The following is a 16,436-nucleotide window of genomic DNA, read 5'->3' as shown; positions in this document are numbered from 1 at the left end:
TAGAAGCAAATCCATAAAGTCCTGGAAGGTGGGAAAACAATGTAAGAAAAGAAAACACTCTGAATGATAAACAGAAGGAAAAAAAAAAAAGGGAAGGCAAGAAAGTGAGGATACAATATGCAGCCCACACATGCAGTATAGTAAGTTGACAGATCCGCTTTATAGTGGTTGTCCAGGCAAAATGAAAATTTTCCCGGTGTCTTGGTAGGTTTAAAAATAATAAAGTGATACTTACCTATCAGCACATACCTGTATCCAATGCAGACTGCTCAATGGGCTTGATTCACACCAGGAGAAGTCTCCATCCACCAGCAGCAGGACCACTGCGGTCTGTGACTGGCTGCGGCGGTCAGATGACTCCCTCACTGTGTCATTAGAGACATGACGGATGATGCACTGTGGAAGTCACCTAACCACGGTGGCCAATCCCAAATAACATCTGTTTGAAACAATGACAACCTTCTGGTGTAAACGCAGACTATGGAGCATCATGTACTGGATTCAGGCAAATGCCAGAAGGTACCACTGTGAAATCCGCCACCAGGAGGATTTCACAGACAATCCCTTTAAATTACTATAACAAAATACAAAGAAGGCAGTGGTGATAAACTGTGAGGCTATACTACATTAGAATGCGAGATTTGTCTATCATTGTATCTAGACGGAAGGCAGTCTATACTCATGATAATTCATGAAATTATTCTAGAGAATTAATAATAATAATAAATAAAATAAATAATAAAGATTCTAAAATGTACCTGTATTATGGTCACCTAAAAAAGGGACTATGAGGAATAAATAAAGATTCACCCTTAGTGTATGGTTCTTTTTTTTTTTTATACACAACCAAAGTTTCCATTTTCTGGTGATTTAGAACAGAGATACGCAGAGTACAGCCGGTGAGCAACATCCGTTCCTTCGGTTGTCCCATGCCAGCCCTCGGACCAAGACAGCCGAGGAGGTGAAAACAGTTTCCACGGGCTCATGCTGTACAAAATGGGCTATTGTGGAGGCTCATGTTGTGTATAGGAGGCTATGTGTAGGCTCATCCTATATATAGGAGGCTATGTGGGGGCTCATGTTGAATATATGAAGCTATGCGAGGGCTCACACTGTATATAAGAGGCTATGTGAGGGTTTACACTGAATATAGGTGGCTATGTGAGGGCTCATAATATCTATAGAATGCACCTAATGCATACAGGAGACAGTGTGGGGGCTCACACTATAGAAGGTTATGTGGGGGCTAACACTGTATACAGGAGGCAAGGTGGGGACGCACATTGTATATCGGAGGCTATGTGGAGGCTCGAGCTGCAAATAGATGGCTATGTGGGGGCTCACACTGTATATAGGGAGCTATGTGCGGGCTCATACTGTATAAAGTTGGACCAAACTGGAAATAGAGGGCTACGTGGGAGCTCATAATTGTATATAGGAGGATACGTGGGGGTCCACATTGCATATAGGGGAGGCTATGTGGGGCCCCCACCGCATATAGGTGAGACTATGCAGGAGATTATACTGCATATAGGGGGCTATGTGGGGGCTCATACGGTATATAGGAGGTGTCGGCATATTTAATTCTGCTCAATATTAAGTGATACAATTAAGATTAAATAATAATTATAATGTTATTAACCCCTTTCTGACCTCGGACGGGATAGTACGTCCGAGGTCAGAAGCCCCTCTTTGATGCGGGCTCCGGCGGTAAGCCCGCATCAAAGCCGGGATATGTCAGCTGCTTTGAACAGCTGACAAGTGCCCGTAATAGGCGCGGGCAGAATCGCGATCTGCCCGCACCTATTAACTAGTTAAATGCCGCTGTCAAACGCAGACAGCGGCATTTAACCTGCGGCCGGAAATGAGCGCATCGCCGACCCCCGTCACATGATCGGAGGTCGGCGATGCTTGTACATTGTAACCATAGAGGTCCTTGAGACCTCTATGGTTACTGATCCCTGGCAGCTTTGAGCGTCACCCTGTGGTCGGCGCTCACAGCACACCTGATTTTCTGCTGCATAGCAGCGAACAGCAGATCGCTGCTATGTAGCAGAGCCGATCGTGCTGTGCCTGCTTCTAGCCTCCCATGGAGGCTATAGAAGCATGGCAAAAGTTTTTTTAAAAAGTTAAAAAAAATGTGAAAAAAATAAAAAAAATATAAAAGTTTAAATCACTCCCCTTTCGCCCCAATCAAAATAAATCAATAAAAAAACATCAAACCTACACATTTGGTATCACCGCGTTCAGAATCGCCCGATCTATCAATAAAAAAAAGCATTAACCTGATCGCTAAACGGCGTAGCGAGAAAAAAATTCGAAACGCCAGAATTACGTTTTTTTGGTCGCCGCGACATTGCATTAAAATGCAATAACGGGCGATCGAAAGAACGTATCTGCACCAAAATGGTATCATTAAAAATGCCAGCTCGGCACGCAAAAAATAAGCCCTCAACCGACCCCAGATCATGAAAAATGGAGACGCTACGAGTATCGGAAAATGGCGCAATTTTTTTTTTTTTTTTTTTAGCAAAGTTTGGAATTTTTTTTCACCACTTAGATAAAAAAATAACCCAGTCATGTTAGGTGTCTATGAACTCGTACTGACCTGGAGAATCATAATGGCAGTTTTAGCATTTAGTGAACCTAGCAAAAAAGCCAAACAAAAAACAAGTGTGAGATTGCACTTTTTTTGCAATTTCGCCTCACTTGGAATTTTTTTCCTGTTTTCTAGTACATGACATGGTAAAACCAATGATGTCTTTCAAAAGTACAACTCGTCCCGCAAAAAATAAGCCCTCACATGGCCAAATTGATGGAAAAATAAAAAAAGTTATGGCTCTGGGAAGGAGGGGAGCGAAAAACGAACATGGAAAAACGGAAAATCCCAAGGTCATGAAGGGGTTAATATTAATCAGAATTAATTTTAGTGTATTGGTTCAGACCTCTACAGCAGTCACAGTCTCTCATATGGTCCCTCAGGAAAATAAATCACCCTCCCGATTTAAAATAAAGATTCTAGGACTCAAGACAAAACTGAATATTTTCCTCTTCACTGATATATATGGTAATTCATTCCAATATCATAAAGAGATTGGAGAACTACACAACAAATACCCTGTATTGTGATGAAAGGCAAAAGATCATTTTAGAATTAGAAGGATTTTGAAAATTACATATTTGCTATACTTTGCTATATATAAATTGATAGTCCATCCACTATGATTAAAGGTGAATCTCCAAATTTACAGCTGGTGTTGCCCAAAATTGCAAGAATTAATGAGAACCAGTCAACTAATTCATGCTGCCCAAGGACAATTGTGGCAAGGTATATTTTCCTCTGAAATGCCAGATGGCTGCAGAAAATACATTGGGAACGTACCCTTAGACCTGATATAGATGGTGCAGGTATTTTGAAAATGTATGCAGGACTAGCTGTATAATCCCAATACAGATACAGTGTGTACCGAGCAGTGTGAGATATCTGCAGCAGGAGGGACACGGACCCACACCAGCCTCATCAGGTCTTAGCTAATAATGTAAGAAATTTGTATTGTGAAATCTGGTAAGAGATCTCAGTAAAGATGCACTCTCAGCTGACTTTGCAAAGTTGTCATATATTTACATGAGGAATAACGCTATTTCAGGACCTTAAATGACGTGTAGTCTAGATTATTTTAAGTCCAGTTTAGCAAATAGTGGTAATAATATTAAAAAATAACTTTTATTCTAAACTATAAAAATCATAAAACACAAAAATCATAAAGAAATCTCTAGGGACTAATAATGCAACAAGGTCAAAAAATACCTGAACAGAATACCATGTGTATTATGCCCCTATAGAAACACAGACCTATTACAGCAGCAAATAGTCCCGTGAAAATATCTGGTTCAGGTCAAGACATGCTACCAAATTCCTAGTAAGTTTAGCATGATATAAAGGGAAGCAGCATATTACGGTACGTGAGAACGTTCACACAAACTAATGCACATATTGGTAAGATCTCACCATTAGAAGTCTCACGAATAGCGTCTCCTTGTCTGATGGATTGATGTAGAGGTCCCATTAGGCCATCACCATGTCCATGATTAAATACATTACTCAGGACGTTTCCTCTTGTAAGACTCTTCAGGGGAGACTATCTAGCTGGTGAAATCCTCATAGCACCATGCTTAAAGAATTATGACACCGGTCATTCATTTGACCTTCTGCAGACCTTGACCTTGTTGCATTCTTACCCCTAGTGATTTTTTAAAAGGATTTTTGTGTTTATGGTCTTTAATAGTTCAGAAAAAAAAGTTCATTTTTAAAATTAGCACCATTTGCTAAACAGGACCCATTATACCAGTGGCACTCGATATACACACTTTTTTTGCTTTAGATTATCTTAAGCAATTTTGCCCTTTGGAATCTGTAGCTTCTCTTCTTGTGCTTTGCCTCTTTCTACCTCCAGCTTCTCTCCCTCCATAGATATTTCCAACAGAGGAGGCAGGGCATTGACAGACCGGAGGCAGGCGGAGGGGTCGGGAATCACAGACAGGGAGGAGATTACCCAGCGCACAGTCAGGTCCCGATGCACCAAAATCCAATTAGCAGAAATTTTCAAATGGTGATTACAGAAGAACAACAAAGCGGATTTCTTCACCATGCAATCTGTATTACAGTGCTATTACAGCCATGCCTTTACATTACAAAACTGTGCTGACCGCTCCTCTTTAACTCCTTACATGCTGCGAATAGTTTTGTTCCTGCTTTGAAAATCGGTTTGGTTTCTGACTATGGTAAAAGGTATAATTAGAAAATTGGATAATATAATTATTTATGTAGAATTGTAAACGCCGGTTCAAACAATACAATAAAACAGGAAAGTAAAACACTTAATGAAGGAGAAGAGCAGAAAGTTGGGCTATTAATTAGAAGAATCTCCTCTAAGAGACTCTGATCAATTATACATAGAAAATTAAAGCGGACCATGGTCCACAAGGGACTCCGTCATGCTATCAACAGGAAGATGATTGCATTTTTTTCTCTATGAATTAAATCTCTTGGGTAGCCACTGGGCCTCATTAAGAGACTAATGCTAAATTATGTAAGACAAATCAGGCAGGTTGCATTTAACTTGCAATCTTTAGTATTAAATGAAATAAAATAAAATGCCTGTAGTCTGACAGTCATTTATGAGCTGACACACGTTAATTCATGGTAAACCCCCTGTATTAATGAGCTTATAATCACACAGGATAAGTCATAGCACCGTATATGACAGGCATTCTGTTTGCAAATCCAAACTATCCTCAGTATAGGTGATAACTTCTTGATCGGTGGAGGTAGGGCTGCCAGGACCCCCACTGATCTTAAGAAAAAGGCTCTCACATATCTTCTCATATATTCACTTACACTCCCTCCATGACTTTATTTTATCATGTCTGTTACATTGTGTAGCTAATAATAATAATAATAATAATAATAATAATTTTATTTATATAGCGCCAACATATTCCGCAGCGCTTTACAACTTATAGAGGGGACTTATACAGACAACAGACATTACAGCATAACAGAAATCACAGTTCAAAACAGATACCAGGAGGAATGAGGGCCCTGCTGCTCGCAAGCTTACAATCTATGAGGAAAAGGGGAGACACAAGAGGTGGATGGTAACAATTGCTTTAGTTATTTGGACCAGCCATAGTGTAAGGCTCGGGTGTTCATGTAAAGCTGCATGAACCAGTTAACTGCCTAAGTATGTAACAGTACAGACACAGAGGCTATTAACTGCATAAAGTGTATGAGAACATGATGGAGGAACGTGATTATGTTGTTGTTTTTTATTAATAGGCCACACAGGGATAATTAGGTTAATGCGTTGAGGCGGTAGGCCAATCTGAACAAATGAGTTTTTAGTGCACGCTTAAAACTGTGGGGATTGGGGATTAATTGTATTAACCTAGGTAGTGCATTCCAAAGAATCGGCGCCGCACGTGTAAAGTCTTGGAGACGGGAGTGGGAGGTTCTGATTATTGAGGATGCTAACCTGAGGTCATTAGCAGAGCGGAGGGCACGGGTAGGTTGGTAGACTGAGACCAGAGAGGAGATGTAGGGTGGTGCTGAGCCATGGAGTGCTTTGTGGATGAGGGTAGTAGTTTTGTACTGGATTCTGGATTGGATGGGTAGCCAGTGTAATGACTGGCACAAGGTAGAGGCATCGGTGTAACGGTTGGCGAGGAATATGATCCTGGCAGCAGCATTCAGGACAGATTGGAGCGGGGAGAGTCTGGTAAAAGGTAGGCCAATTAGTAGAGAGTTACAATAGTCCAGACGAGAATGAATAAGTGAGACAGTAAGAGTTTTTGCAGAGTCGAAAGTAAGAAAAGGGCGAATTCTGGAAATGTTTTTGAGATGCAGATAAGAAGAGCGAGCCAGTGATCGGATGTGGGGGGTGAATGAAAGCTCGGAATCAAGGATGACTCCAAGGCAGCGGGCATGTTGCTTTGGAGTAATGGTGGAACCGCACACAGAGATGGCAATGTCGGGCAAAGGTAGGTTTGTAGAGGGAGAGAACACGAGGAGTTCAGTTTTTGACAGGTTCAGTTTCAGATAGAGGGAGGACATGATGTTAGAGACAGCGGTAAGACAATCACTGGTGTTTTCTAAAAAGGTCGGCGTGATAACAGGAGAAGAGGTATATAATTGGGTGTCGTCAGCATAGAGATGGTACTGGAAACCAAATCTACTGATTGTTTGTCCAATAGGGGCAGTATACAAAGAGAAGAGGAGGGGGCCTAGGACTGATCCTTGAGGAACCCCAACAGTAAGGGGAAGGTGAGAGGAGGAGGAACCAGCAAAACATACAGTGAAGGATCGGTCAGAGAGATAGGAGGAGAACCAAGAGAGAACGGTGTCCTTGAGGCCGATGGAGCGGAGCATAGTGAGGAGGAGCTGATGATCCACAGTGTCGAATGCTGCGGAGAGATCCAAGAGAATTAGCATGGAATAGTGACCATTAGATTTAGCTGTTAGTAGGTCATTAGAGACTTTAGTGAGGGCAGTTTCAGTAGAGTGTAAAGAGCGGAAACCAGATTGAAGAGGGTCGAGAAGAGAATTATCTGAGAGATAGCGGGTAAGACGGGAGTGGACCAGGCGTTCCAGGAGTTTAGAGATGAAGGGAAGATTAGAGACAGGTCTATAATTAGCGGCACAATTTTGATCGAGCTAATAAAGGTTCTTATTTCTATTTGGGCCACATTACTTCGATCTTTGTTTGGATGTTCTGATTTTTTGGAATTGCCCTTATATACAGTATAATGAAAACGTCTGCAACCTTCTTATACAGTTTGTACTTGAAACTTCAAGATCTTTGCGGTGAATGGGAACATTCTTGTTTAAATACAGATACTGAAAACCGTATATACTTCTCATATTCAATACAATTGTATCCACTCAAGACAACGCTGAGGTTAGCAGCCTGGACGCCACACTGGTACACTTAGCATAAGTAGCCAATTTGTGAGTGCAGGAATTTTTTGTTCATTATGTTCTTGAAAATATTACATAGAAGCACAATAAAAAAATAAACTTCTATATAAACATTAAATGGGTTCTCTATATCTAATAAATGTAAAATTGCCAAGTGATTGTAACAAGCATTAAAAATCCTCTCCGTTCTCGATAAAGTAGGGATTTTGCTTACTATTGCTTACTGTTCGATGTCACAGCTACCTCTGTGGTCTATCTGGAATTAATGCTGTAAAAACATGTTAGAAAATGGAGCTATTTAGTGCACAAATTGGCCAATTCGCATGAGCCCAACAGCCAGTCACAAGGCGTACCCCTTTGTTGGGACCCTAAACCTAACATGATGCTTCTCCTGGGCTTGCTCCTCCCTGCCCATAAAATTGTAGGCTTTGAGCCCAGGAGAGGCATCATGTTAGGTTTAGGGTACCAACAAAGGTGAACGCCTTGTCGCTGGCTGTTGGGCTTACGCGAATTGGCCAATTTGTGCACCAAGTAGCTTGATTTTTTAACATGTTTTCTACAGCAGTAATGCAATTCCAATTTCATATATTCAATGTTTACATATTATAGCACTATTATTTTATTTATTTATTATGGCACTATTATTATTATACCCGAGTATAAGCCGACCCCCCTAATTTTGCCACAAAAAACTGGGAAAACTTAATGACTCGAGTATAAGCCTAAGGTGGAAAATGCAGCAGCTACTGGTAAATTTCAAAAAAATAGATACCAATAGAAGTTAAATTAATTGAGACATCAGTAGGTTAAGTATTTTTGAATATCCATATTGAATCAGGAGCCCCATATAATGCTAAATACAGTTCATGATGGCCCCATAAGATGCTCCATACAAAATACGCCCCATATAATGCTCCATACAGTTTATGATGGGCTCCATATGATGCTCCATATTAAAATATGCCCCATATAATGCTGCACAAATGTTGATTATGACCCCAAAAGATGCTCCATAGACACATTTGCCCCGTATAATGCTCCACAAATGTGGATTACGGCCCCATAAGATGCTCCATACAGATATTTGCCCTATATAATGCTGCACATGGCCCCATAAGGTGCTCCATAGAGATATTTGCCCCCATATAACGCTGCACATGGCCCCATAAGATGCTCCATACCGATAATTGACCCATATAATGCTGCACATGGCCCCATACAGATATTTGTCCCATATAATGCTGCACATAGCCCATAAGATGCTCCATACAGATATTTGCCCCCATATAACGCTGCACATGGCCCCATAAGATGCTCCATACCGATAATTGACCCATATAATGCTGCACATGGCCCCATAAGATGCTCCATACAGATATTTGCCCCCATATAATGCTGCACATGGCCCCATAAGATGCTCCATACAGATATTTGCCCCCATATAACGCTGCACATGGCCCCATAAGATACTCCATACAGACATTTGCCCCATATGCTGTTGCTGCGATTAAAAAAATAAAAAATGACATGCTCACCTCTCAGGCCCCCGGCACTTGCTATACTCACCTTTCCTGTTCCACCGCCGACCGCCGCTGCGTCTTCCTCGTCCTCTGCACTGACGTTCAGGCAGGGGGCGGCGCGCACTAATTGCGTCATCGCGCCCTCTGACCGGAGTGTCACTGCAGAGGACGCGGAAGACGCAGCGGCGCCGACGGTGGAACGGAGAGCAGGTAAATATCGCGCACTGCCCCCGCCATACTCACCTGCTCCTGGCGCGTCCCTGCACATCTGTTCCCCGGCGCCGGCAGCTTCTTCCTGTAGTGAGCGGTCACTTGGTACCGCTCATTACAGTAATGAATATGCGGCTCCACCCCTATGGGAGTGGAGTCGGGTCCATATTCATTACTGTAATAAGCGGTACCATGTGACCGCTCAATACAGTAAGAAGCTGCCGGCGCTGGGGAAAAGACGTACAGGGACCGCGCCAGGAGCAGGTGAGTATTATTACACAGCTCAGCTCCTCCTCCCCTGCCGACCCCTGGGAATGACTCGAGTATAAGCCGAGAGGGTTACTTTCAGCCCAGAAAAGTGGGCTAAAAATCTCGGCTTATACTCGAGTATATATGGTAAGTGTAAAGTATCAAGCTCACAGCTCAAGCACTCACACACATAGAATTCACTGGTAATGTGGTGTAAAATGTGTTTAAAGTCCAAGCTATAAATATGATTACTATTCATAATTTTCAAGTTTGTGAAAACACGTGTTGCAGAAACAAAAAAACTAAAATTATTAAGGCTATGTGCAAATATCAGGATTTCTTGCAGAAATTTCCTGAACAAAGCCGGACATTTTCTGCAAGAAATCCGCATGCGTTATTGTCACGTGTTTCTCGCGTTTTTTGTGCGTTTTTTTTCCGGAGGTTCCCAATGCAATAATATAGTGGGAAATCCGCAAAATTAATGAACATGATGCGTTTTTTACCGCGATGCATTTTTTTCGCGGAAAAAAACGCAACATATGCACAAAAATTACAGAATGCATTATAAATGATGGGATGCATATGTATGCGTTTTTTAAGCGTTTTTATAGCAAAAAAACGCGAAAAAAACGCGAAAAATCCTCAACGTGTGCACACAGCCTAAACCCCACATAATGAAAACATGGATTTTCTTTAAATTGTCAAAGCCTGGCAAAAATTATGGAATCACCGGCCTTGGAGGATGTTCATTCAGTTAATTTTGTAGAAAAAAAGCAGATCACAGACATGGCACAAAACTAAAGTCATTTCAAATGGCAACTTTCTGGCTTTAAGAAACACTAAAAGAAATCAAGAACAAAAAATGTGGTAGTCAGTAATAGTTACTTTTTTTAACCAAGCATAGGGGAAAAATTATGGAGTCACTCAATTCTGAGGAAAAAATTATGGAATCATGAAAAAAAAAAAAAAAACAACACTCCAAAACATCACTAGTATTTTGTTGCACCACCTCTGGCTTTTATAACAGCTTGCAATCTCTGAGGTATGGACTAAGGCCTCTTTCACACTTCCGTCTACTGTTGAGCGTCCTAATGCGTTGTTGTGACGTATCGACGGACGTCGTGAAAATAGTGTAAGACGTGCGCAACGCATCCAGTGTTTTGACGGATGCGTTGTTTGTGTTAATGCCTGAATTTCAAAGGAGAAATTTCCAGGGAGAGGGAGAAAGAGAGGGAGAAAGAGGGGGAGAGAGGGAGAGGGGGAGAGAGGGAGAGAGGGAGAGAGGGAAAGAAAGAAAGAAAGAAAGAAAGAAAGAAAGAAAGAAAGAAAGAAAGAAAGAAAGAAAGAAAGAAAGAAAGAAAGAAAGAAAGAAAGAAAGAAAGAAAGAAAGAAAGAAAGAAAGAAAGAAAGAAAGAAACTTTTTCCCGGACTTAAAAATCCTTCCAGGCATCCTCAGAGTGGAAAAACGGGATACGTCACTGGATTCCTGTGTTTGACGGTCAGCGACGGATCCTGCGTCCATAGGCTTCCATTATAGCCAACGACGGACAGCGCAGGACCCGTAGTTGAGCGATTTTCCGACGTGCAGAAAAAACATTCCTCTGAGCGTTTTCTCTGCACAACGGACCGCTATTTTCAGATGGATCCAGGGCACAATGGATGAAACGGATGTCCATCCATCACAATCCATCACTAATACAATCCGTTGCTAATACAGGATCCTGTTTTTTCAAAACTCGACGGATTTCGACGGGAGAGTAAAGACGAAGTGTGAAAGAGGACATAATGAGTGTCAAACAGTACTCTTCATCAATCTGGCTCCAACGTTCTCTGATTGCTGTTGCCAGATCAGCTTTGCAGGTTGGAGCCTTGTCATGGACCATTTTCTTCAACTCCAATTCCACCAAAGATTTTCAATTGGATTGAGATCCGGACTATTTGTAGGCCATGACATTGACCTTATGTGTCTTTTTTCAAGGAACGGTTTCTCAGTTTTTGCTCTATAGCAGGATGCATTAACATCTTGAAAAATGATTTCATCATCCCTAAACATCCTTTCAATTGATGGGATAAGAAAAGTGTCCAAAATATCAACATAAACTTGTGCATTTATTGAAGATGTAATGACAGCCGTCTCCCCAGTACCTCTACCTGACATGCAGCCCCATATCATCAGTGACTGTGGAAATTTACATGTTCTCTTCAGGCAAATCAGGGCAGAATGGGGGACATAAGTCCCAGCGGAGGGACCCACTCCTGGCTAACAATCAGCACAGATCCAACTGATAGAGATTAGTTTACCTAGACCAGAATTCCCCCTTCATTTTAAAGTTTTCCAAAAATTCTTAAGATTTTCTTTTGAAAAACTAATTTGAAAATAAAAATCTTAAAAATGAATTTCAATTGTAATTCTAACCCCATGTCTTGTGCAGAATTTTCAGTCCTCAAATACAATTTAAAAAAATAAATATCACAACAGCGGACATCACCTAAGAGAACACTTTTATATAAGAAATCTGCCATTCCCCTAGGGTGTCAGACTTTTTATGCAGTGATAGGAATAAAGGGTATGTTAGGCATTAGAAATCAAGGAGTATACTCACCATGTTGTTTTTGTTTTGGGTTATACATTTTCCACCATCGAAATATAATAAATCCATCCTGTATTCTGAAAGATAATTAGGAAAAACAAATTGTTTTTAACCACAATTAATCTCATATTGTCTTTGCTGCTTTAATTGTAACAGCAAGTAGTTAATACTGCGGAATATTAAATAAGACAAGACCTTCAGCACAAGGCAATGTACTGTGGAGCTTAACCAGCAGGACAATAAGATTATATGACCGCATGATTATATGATTACACAAAGCAGAAATGGGCACCCAGCCTATGTGGCGGAGTATTACATAGACACCAGAAAAAACAAAGCCATTGTACAACTGCGGCCACAGCTCCACCACTCAACTAACCGAAATGTGACATTGTCTACGGTATAACCGAGACCTCAGGAGAAAAGACTGTGCAATTAATTTGTGACATTTTGGCTTTACTCCAAGGTACAAAATGTCATCATTTATTATTTTATAAAATAACATATCAAAGTCCTCTGGAAAAAGGTTCATGCAATTTACGTAAAAGAGCAAAAAGAAATAACGAAACCTTTCAGATTTGGTCCTTATACCCGAAGATCAACAGACCAAGAGTCATACGCTTTCAATATAGAATAGATCCAAACACGGAGCCAGTATTATTCTAGGGCGCTATTCACACCCATGTAATTGTACACTATACTCCACAGCTGATTCATTGCATAGCTCATGCTCCTTTAAGAGCTTGTTTCAACTGCTGCTCTGCAAGATCTTTGTGTATGGAACTTTCCTTGTTCAACAATGGTGGTGGGGAGCAAAGAAGGTCAGAAAGGGAAGATGCTGTATAGACTTCCCTTGTGTTCCCATTCTACCTCTCCTTCCATACAGCCCTATGATTCTTTACCCTTACCCTCCCTCTCGTATTCTGTCTTGTTGGTGTGGTTAAAATTTTCACTAAAAATCATTTGAAAAGGAATATAGGACAGGAATAATTATTAACATTTTTGAATTAACTTTTTTTTTTGTTTAATATGTTATTTGTTGATATTTTTGCAACAAAATTATTCAAAATGGCACATGCTATATGAGTTTTGCGACTTTTAAGCACAAAAAGGTCAGGTAACAATAAAATGTTACAAAATTTGTTCAAAATAGGGGTGCATCCTGAAAATCACTCCAAGAAGGAACTGGAAATTTGCACAAAAATATTTAAACTTTTTAAAAAGTTACAACTGGTGAATCTACAAAAAAAATCTGGAAATCCTAAACCCTGCCAAAATTACAAATCTAAAATAAAGTAAAAAAAATCCACAATCTTGAAGGATAAGAGGCAAATAAAAATCCCACGGAAATATAAAAATAATAATTTTACAAAAAAGGCACAAATGCAATAATGATTTTGGCCTGTAGAGGATGGATCCTGCTGAGCAGCAGCTGAAAGGAGCTTCTAAAGGAGCATGAAGTGGTCACTGAACAGCACTGCAGCAGAGTGTTTGAGAGAGAAGGAGGCAAAATAACTTTGCAAAAGGCTGATCACTAATTACATACCATATATACTCATGTATAAGTCGACCTGAGTATAAGCCGAGGCACCTAATTTTGCCACAAAAAACTGGGAAAACATATTGACTCGAGTTAAGCCAGGTATGCATTGTCCCCTCCCTATACTGGTATGCATGGCTCCCCGTCCCTGTCCTAGAATGCATGACTCCCCATCCCTGACCTTATATGCATGGCTCCTCATCCCTGACCTTGTATGCATGGCTTCCCATCCCTGTCCTTGTATGCATGACTCCTCATCCCTGACCTTGCATGCATGGCTCCCCATCCCTGTCCTTGTATGCATGGATTCCCATCCCTGTCCTTGCATGCATGACTCCCCATCCCTGACCTTATATGCATGGCTCCTCATCCCTGACCTTGTATGCATGGCTTCCCATCCCTGTCCTTGTATGCATGACTCCCCATCCCTGACCTTATATGCATGGCTCCTCATCCCTGACCTTGCATGCATGGCTCCCCATCCCTGTCCTTGTATGCATGGATTCCCATCCCTGTCCTTGCATGCATGGCTCCCCATCCCTGTCCTTGTATGCATGGCTTTCCTTCCCTGTCCTTGTATGCATGGTTTCTATAAAAAAAACCAAAAAAACTAAAAAAAAAAAACCTACTTACCATCCGTGCGCGCCCGTGCTACATCTTGTTCCACTGCCAGCAACTCTTCCGGCCGAGCAATCACATGTCCCCACTCATTACGGTAATGAATATTCACTCCACGCCTATGGGAGTGGAGAAGGGTGAATATTCATTACCTTAATGAGCGGGCACTCATGTTAACCCGGCTGCTGCTGGAAGCCGGCAGCTGTCACTGTAACTGTGCACGCTATAAGAGAAATGAATATTCAGTGCCAGTAATTTCTCTTTAGCAGCGGGTACAGGCTTTAGCTGCAGCTCCTGCATCTGTGACCCGCTGCTCCCCCTCCCCCGCTGTCTTTCTGGGACAATGACTCATGTATAAGCCAAGGAGGGGTGTTTTCAGCACAAAAAATGTGCTGAAACACTTGGCTTATACACAAGTATATGCGGTATATAAAAAAAAGTTTAGTTACTCTTTAAAATTGCTTTCCAGATTTTTGACCACAGACATAATGGTCTACTGATATCATTCATGAGAAAGAACTACACTAGAGACGGGTGTCCTATAAAGTGTATGACTATGTGAGTGTAGAGGGTTTTTTCTTTTTTTTAGGAGGTTTGGATACAGAAAGAGAGGAAACTAACAAATGAAATGTCTTCAAATGCTCCTCAAAAACATGGAGGTTGTGCTCAGTTTCTGCTCCAAAAACTCTGCTAATCCCACATAAATACACATAGGTTGCTCTGCCGAGGGAGCATGCTTGTGGTAAGAAGTATTTTGATGACTTTCTTGTAAAATGTACGATTAGTTTAGGTTCCTTCCATTAACACATACATTTTATATAAAGTAAATAGCTTCCACGAAGAAAGTACGGTATGTGAAAAAATTTGGAGAGATAACTCAGCTTTTCATATACCGTAGGTCAATGTTAACCCCTTCTTCCCCATATGGAAATGAATAGACTGATGGATTTTTCTACAAGAGGACTTTAATGGCTCTGCAGTCCATGCACACCGTGCCATTAGCAGGTTGGTGGTGCCACATGGACTTCTGCTAAGGAATGCCATGACGTTAATATGGAAGCATGCAAAGAACACGCAACCTGCATTAAAGGAGGAGCAATTCTGTCACAACAGGGTTAACCTAGCACCACTTTCTTATACTTAGGCCATTGTAGGAAATATCTATGTTTCTGTACAACTGCTAACGCAAGTGCTTGTAAAGGTATCAGTCATCAGCTTTATGTTTCCACGGGCTCATTAGTTTGGCTGTGCAGAGCCGGCAGAATTCTGGGGCTGTTCTGGTCAGCACTTTATAGATCTAGACAAAACAAAAAGGAACGTGAGAAACATACCTAATGGACATGTCCTCTGTAATATAGTAGATTTCACGTAACATAATCTTTCCAGAAAGGACGGAGAAAGAAAATGATCCTATGAAAAATGAGGGGGGAGAATGAATCAAAGATATGCAAAATACAGCAATTAGCAAGCTGATTACTACATTGTCTGAGTCCTGTACTGACTCCTACCTACGCACCTTGTAGGGCTCGACTATGTATTAGTAGGGTTGTCTATTCCAATAAATAACGTCCACAGGGTAGGTGATAAATGTAGAATCGCTGGGGGTCTGACCACTGGGACCTCCACCAATCCTAAAAAACTCACAAATAACCTGTGGGGGTCATTTATCATCTCTCCTGTGGAAAGGTGTACGAAAATGTGTCTGGAACCTTTTTAACATCAAATCTATGGAGTAATATGGCTTCCTCAAATAAAATGTAATGATTCTATACTGGAAAAGTGTCCCCGTTTCTCATACATATTCTCTGTATATATCTCACAATTAGATGATGAGCGGACACGTGGAAGTTCGGGCTTGTTGGGTTCGACCGAACTTTAGTCCAAAATTCGGTTCGGGTACCATAAAAACAATGGGAACCCGAACTTTAGAGCTGGAAATTCTCTCTTTCTCCCTCCTCGAACTGTAAAACAGACATCCAGAAGAAGTCCGAGTCTGGAGTTCAGAACCGGACACCAAGAACCCCGATCTTTACAATTTGGGTTTGCTCATCCCCCTCATGATCCCTAAAACTACATGTTAGCACAGTTTACAGTCATTATGTGACCTCATGTGTACAGCTCTAATAACTTTATTTAACCCTTTGTCTCAGCAGCCAAACAAGACTTGCTATCATTTAAACAGAGAAATTTTTTTTTAGATTTGTAAAAAAAAAACAAAAACAAAAAAAAAA

The 16,436-nt window shown here is 41.1% G+C and overlaps 1 protein-coding gene across 17 annotated transcripts in view; it reads right to left on the bottom strand.

Moving 5' to 3' along the window:
* Positions 1 to 16,436, bottom strand: part of BLTP1 (bridge-like lipid transfer protein family member 1) — a 322,576-nt gene that overhangs the window by 276,103 nt on the left and 30,037 nt on the right. For all 17 annotated transcript variants that reach the window (XM_077279045.1, XM_077279047.1, XM_077279052.1 and 14 more), the window contains exons 4-5: positions 15,537 to 15,615; positions 12,060 to 12,124 (exon numbers count right to left, since the gene is read on the bottom strand). In XM_077279045.1, the coding sequence (XP_077135160.1) occupies positions 12,060 to 12,124; positions 15,537 to 15,615 (144 nt within the window). The remainder of the gene's footprint in view (positions 1 to 12,059; positions 12,125 to 15,536; positions 15,616 to 16,436) is intronic.

The sequence above is a fragment of the Ranitomeya variabilis genome, chromosome 1, assembly GCF_051348905.1.
Source record: "Ranitomeya variabilis isolate aRanVar5 chromosome 1, aRanVar5.hap1, whole genome shotgun sequence".
In the NCBI taxonomy this organism is placed as follows: Eukaryota; Metazoa; Chordata; class Amphibia; order Anura; family Dendrobatidae; genus Ranitomeya; species Ranitomeya variabilis.
This window is presented reverse-complemented; position numbering and strand designations above follow the sequence as displayed.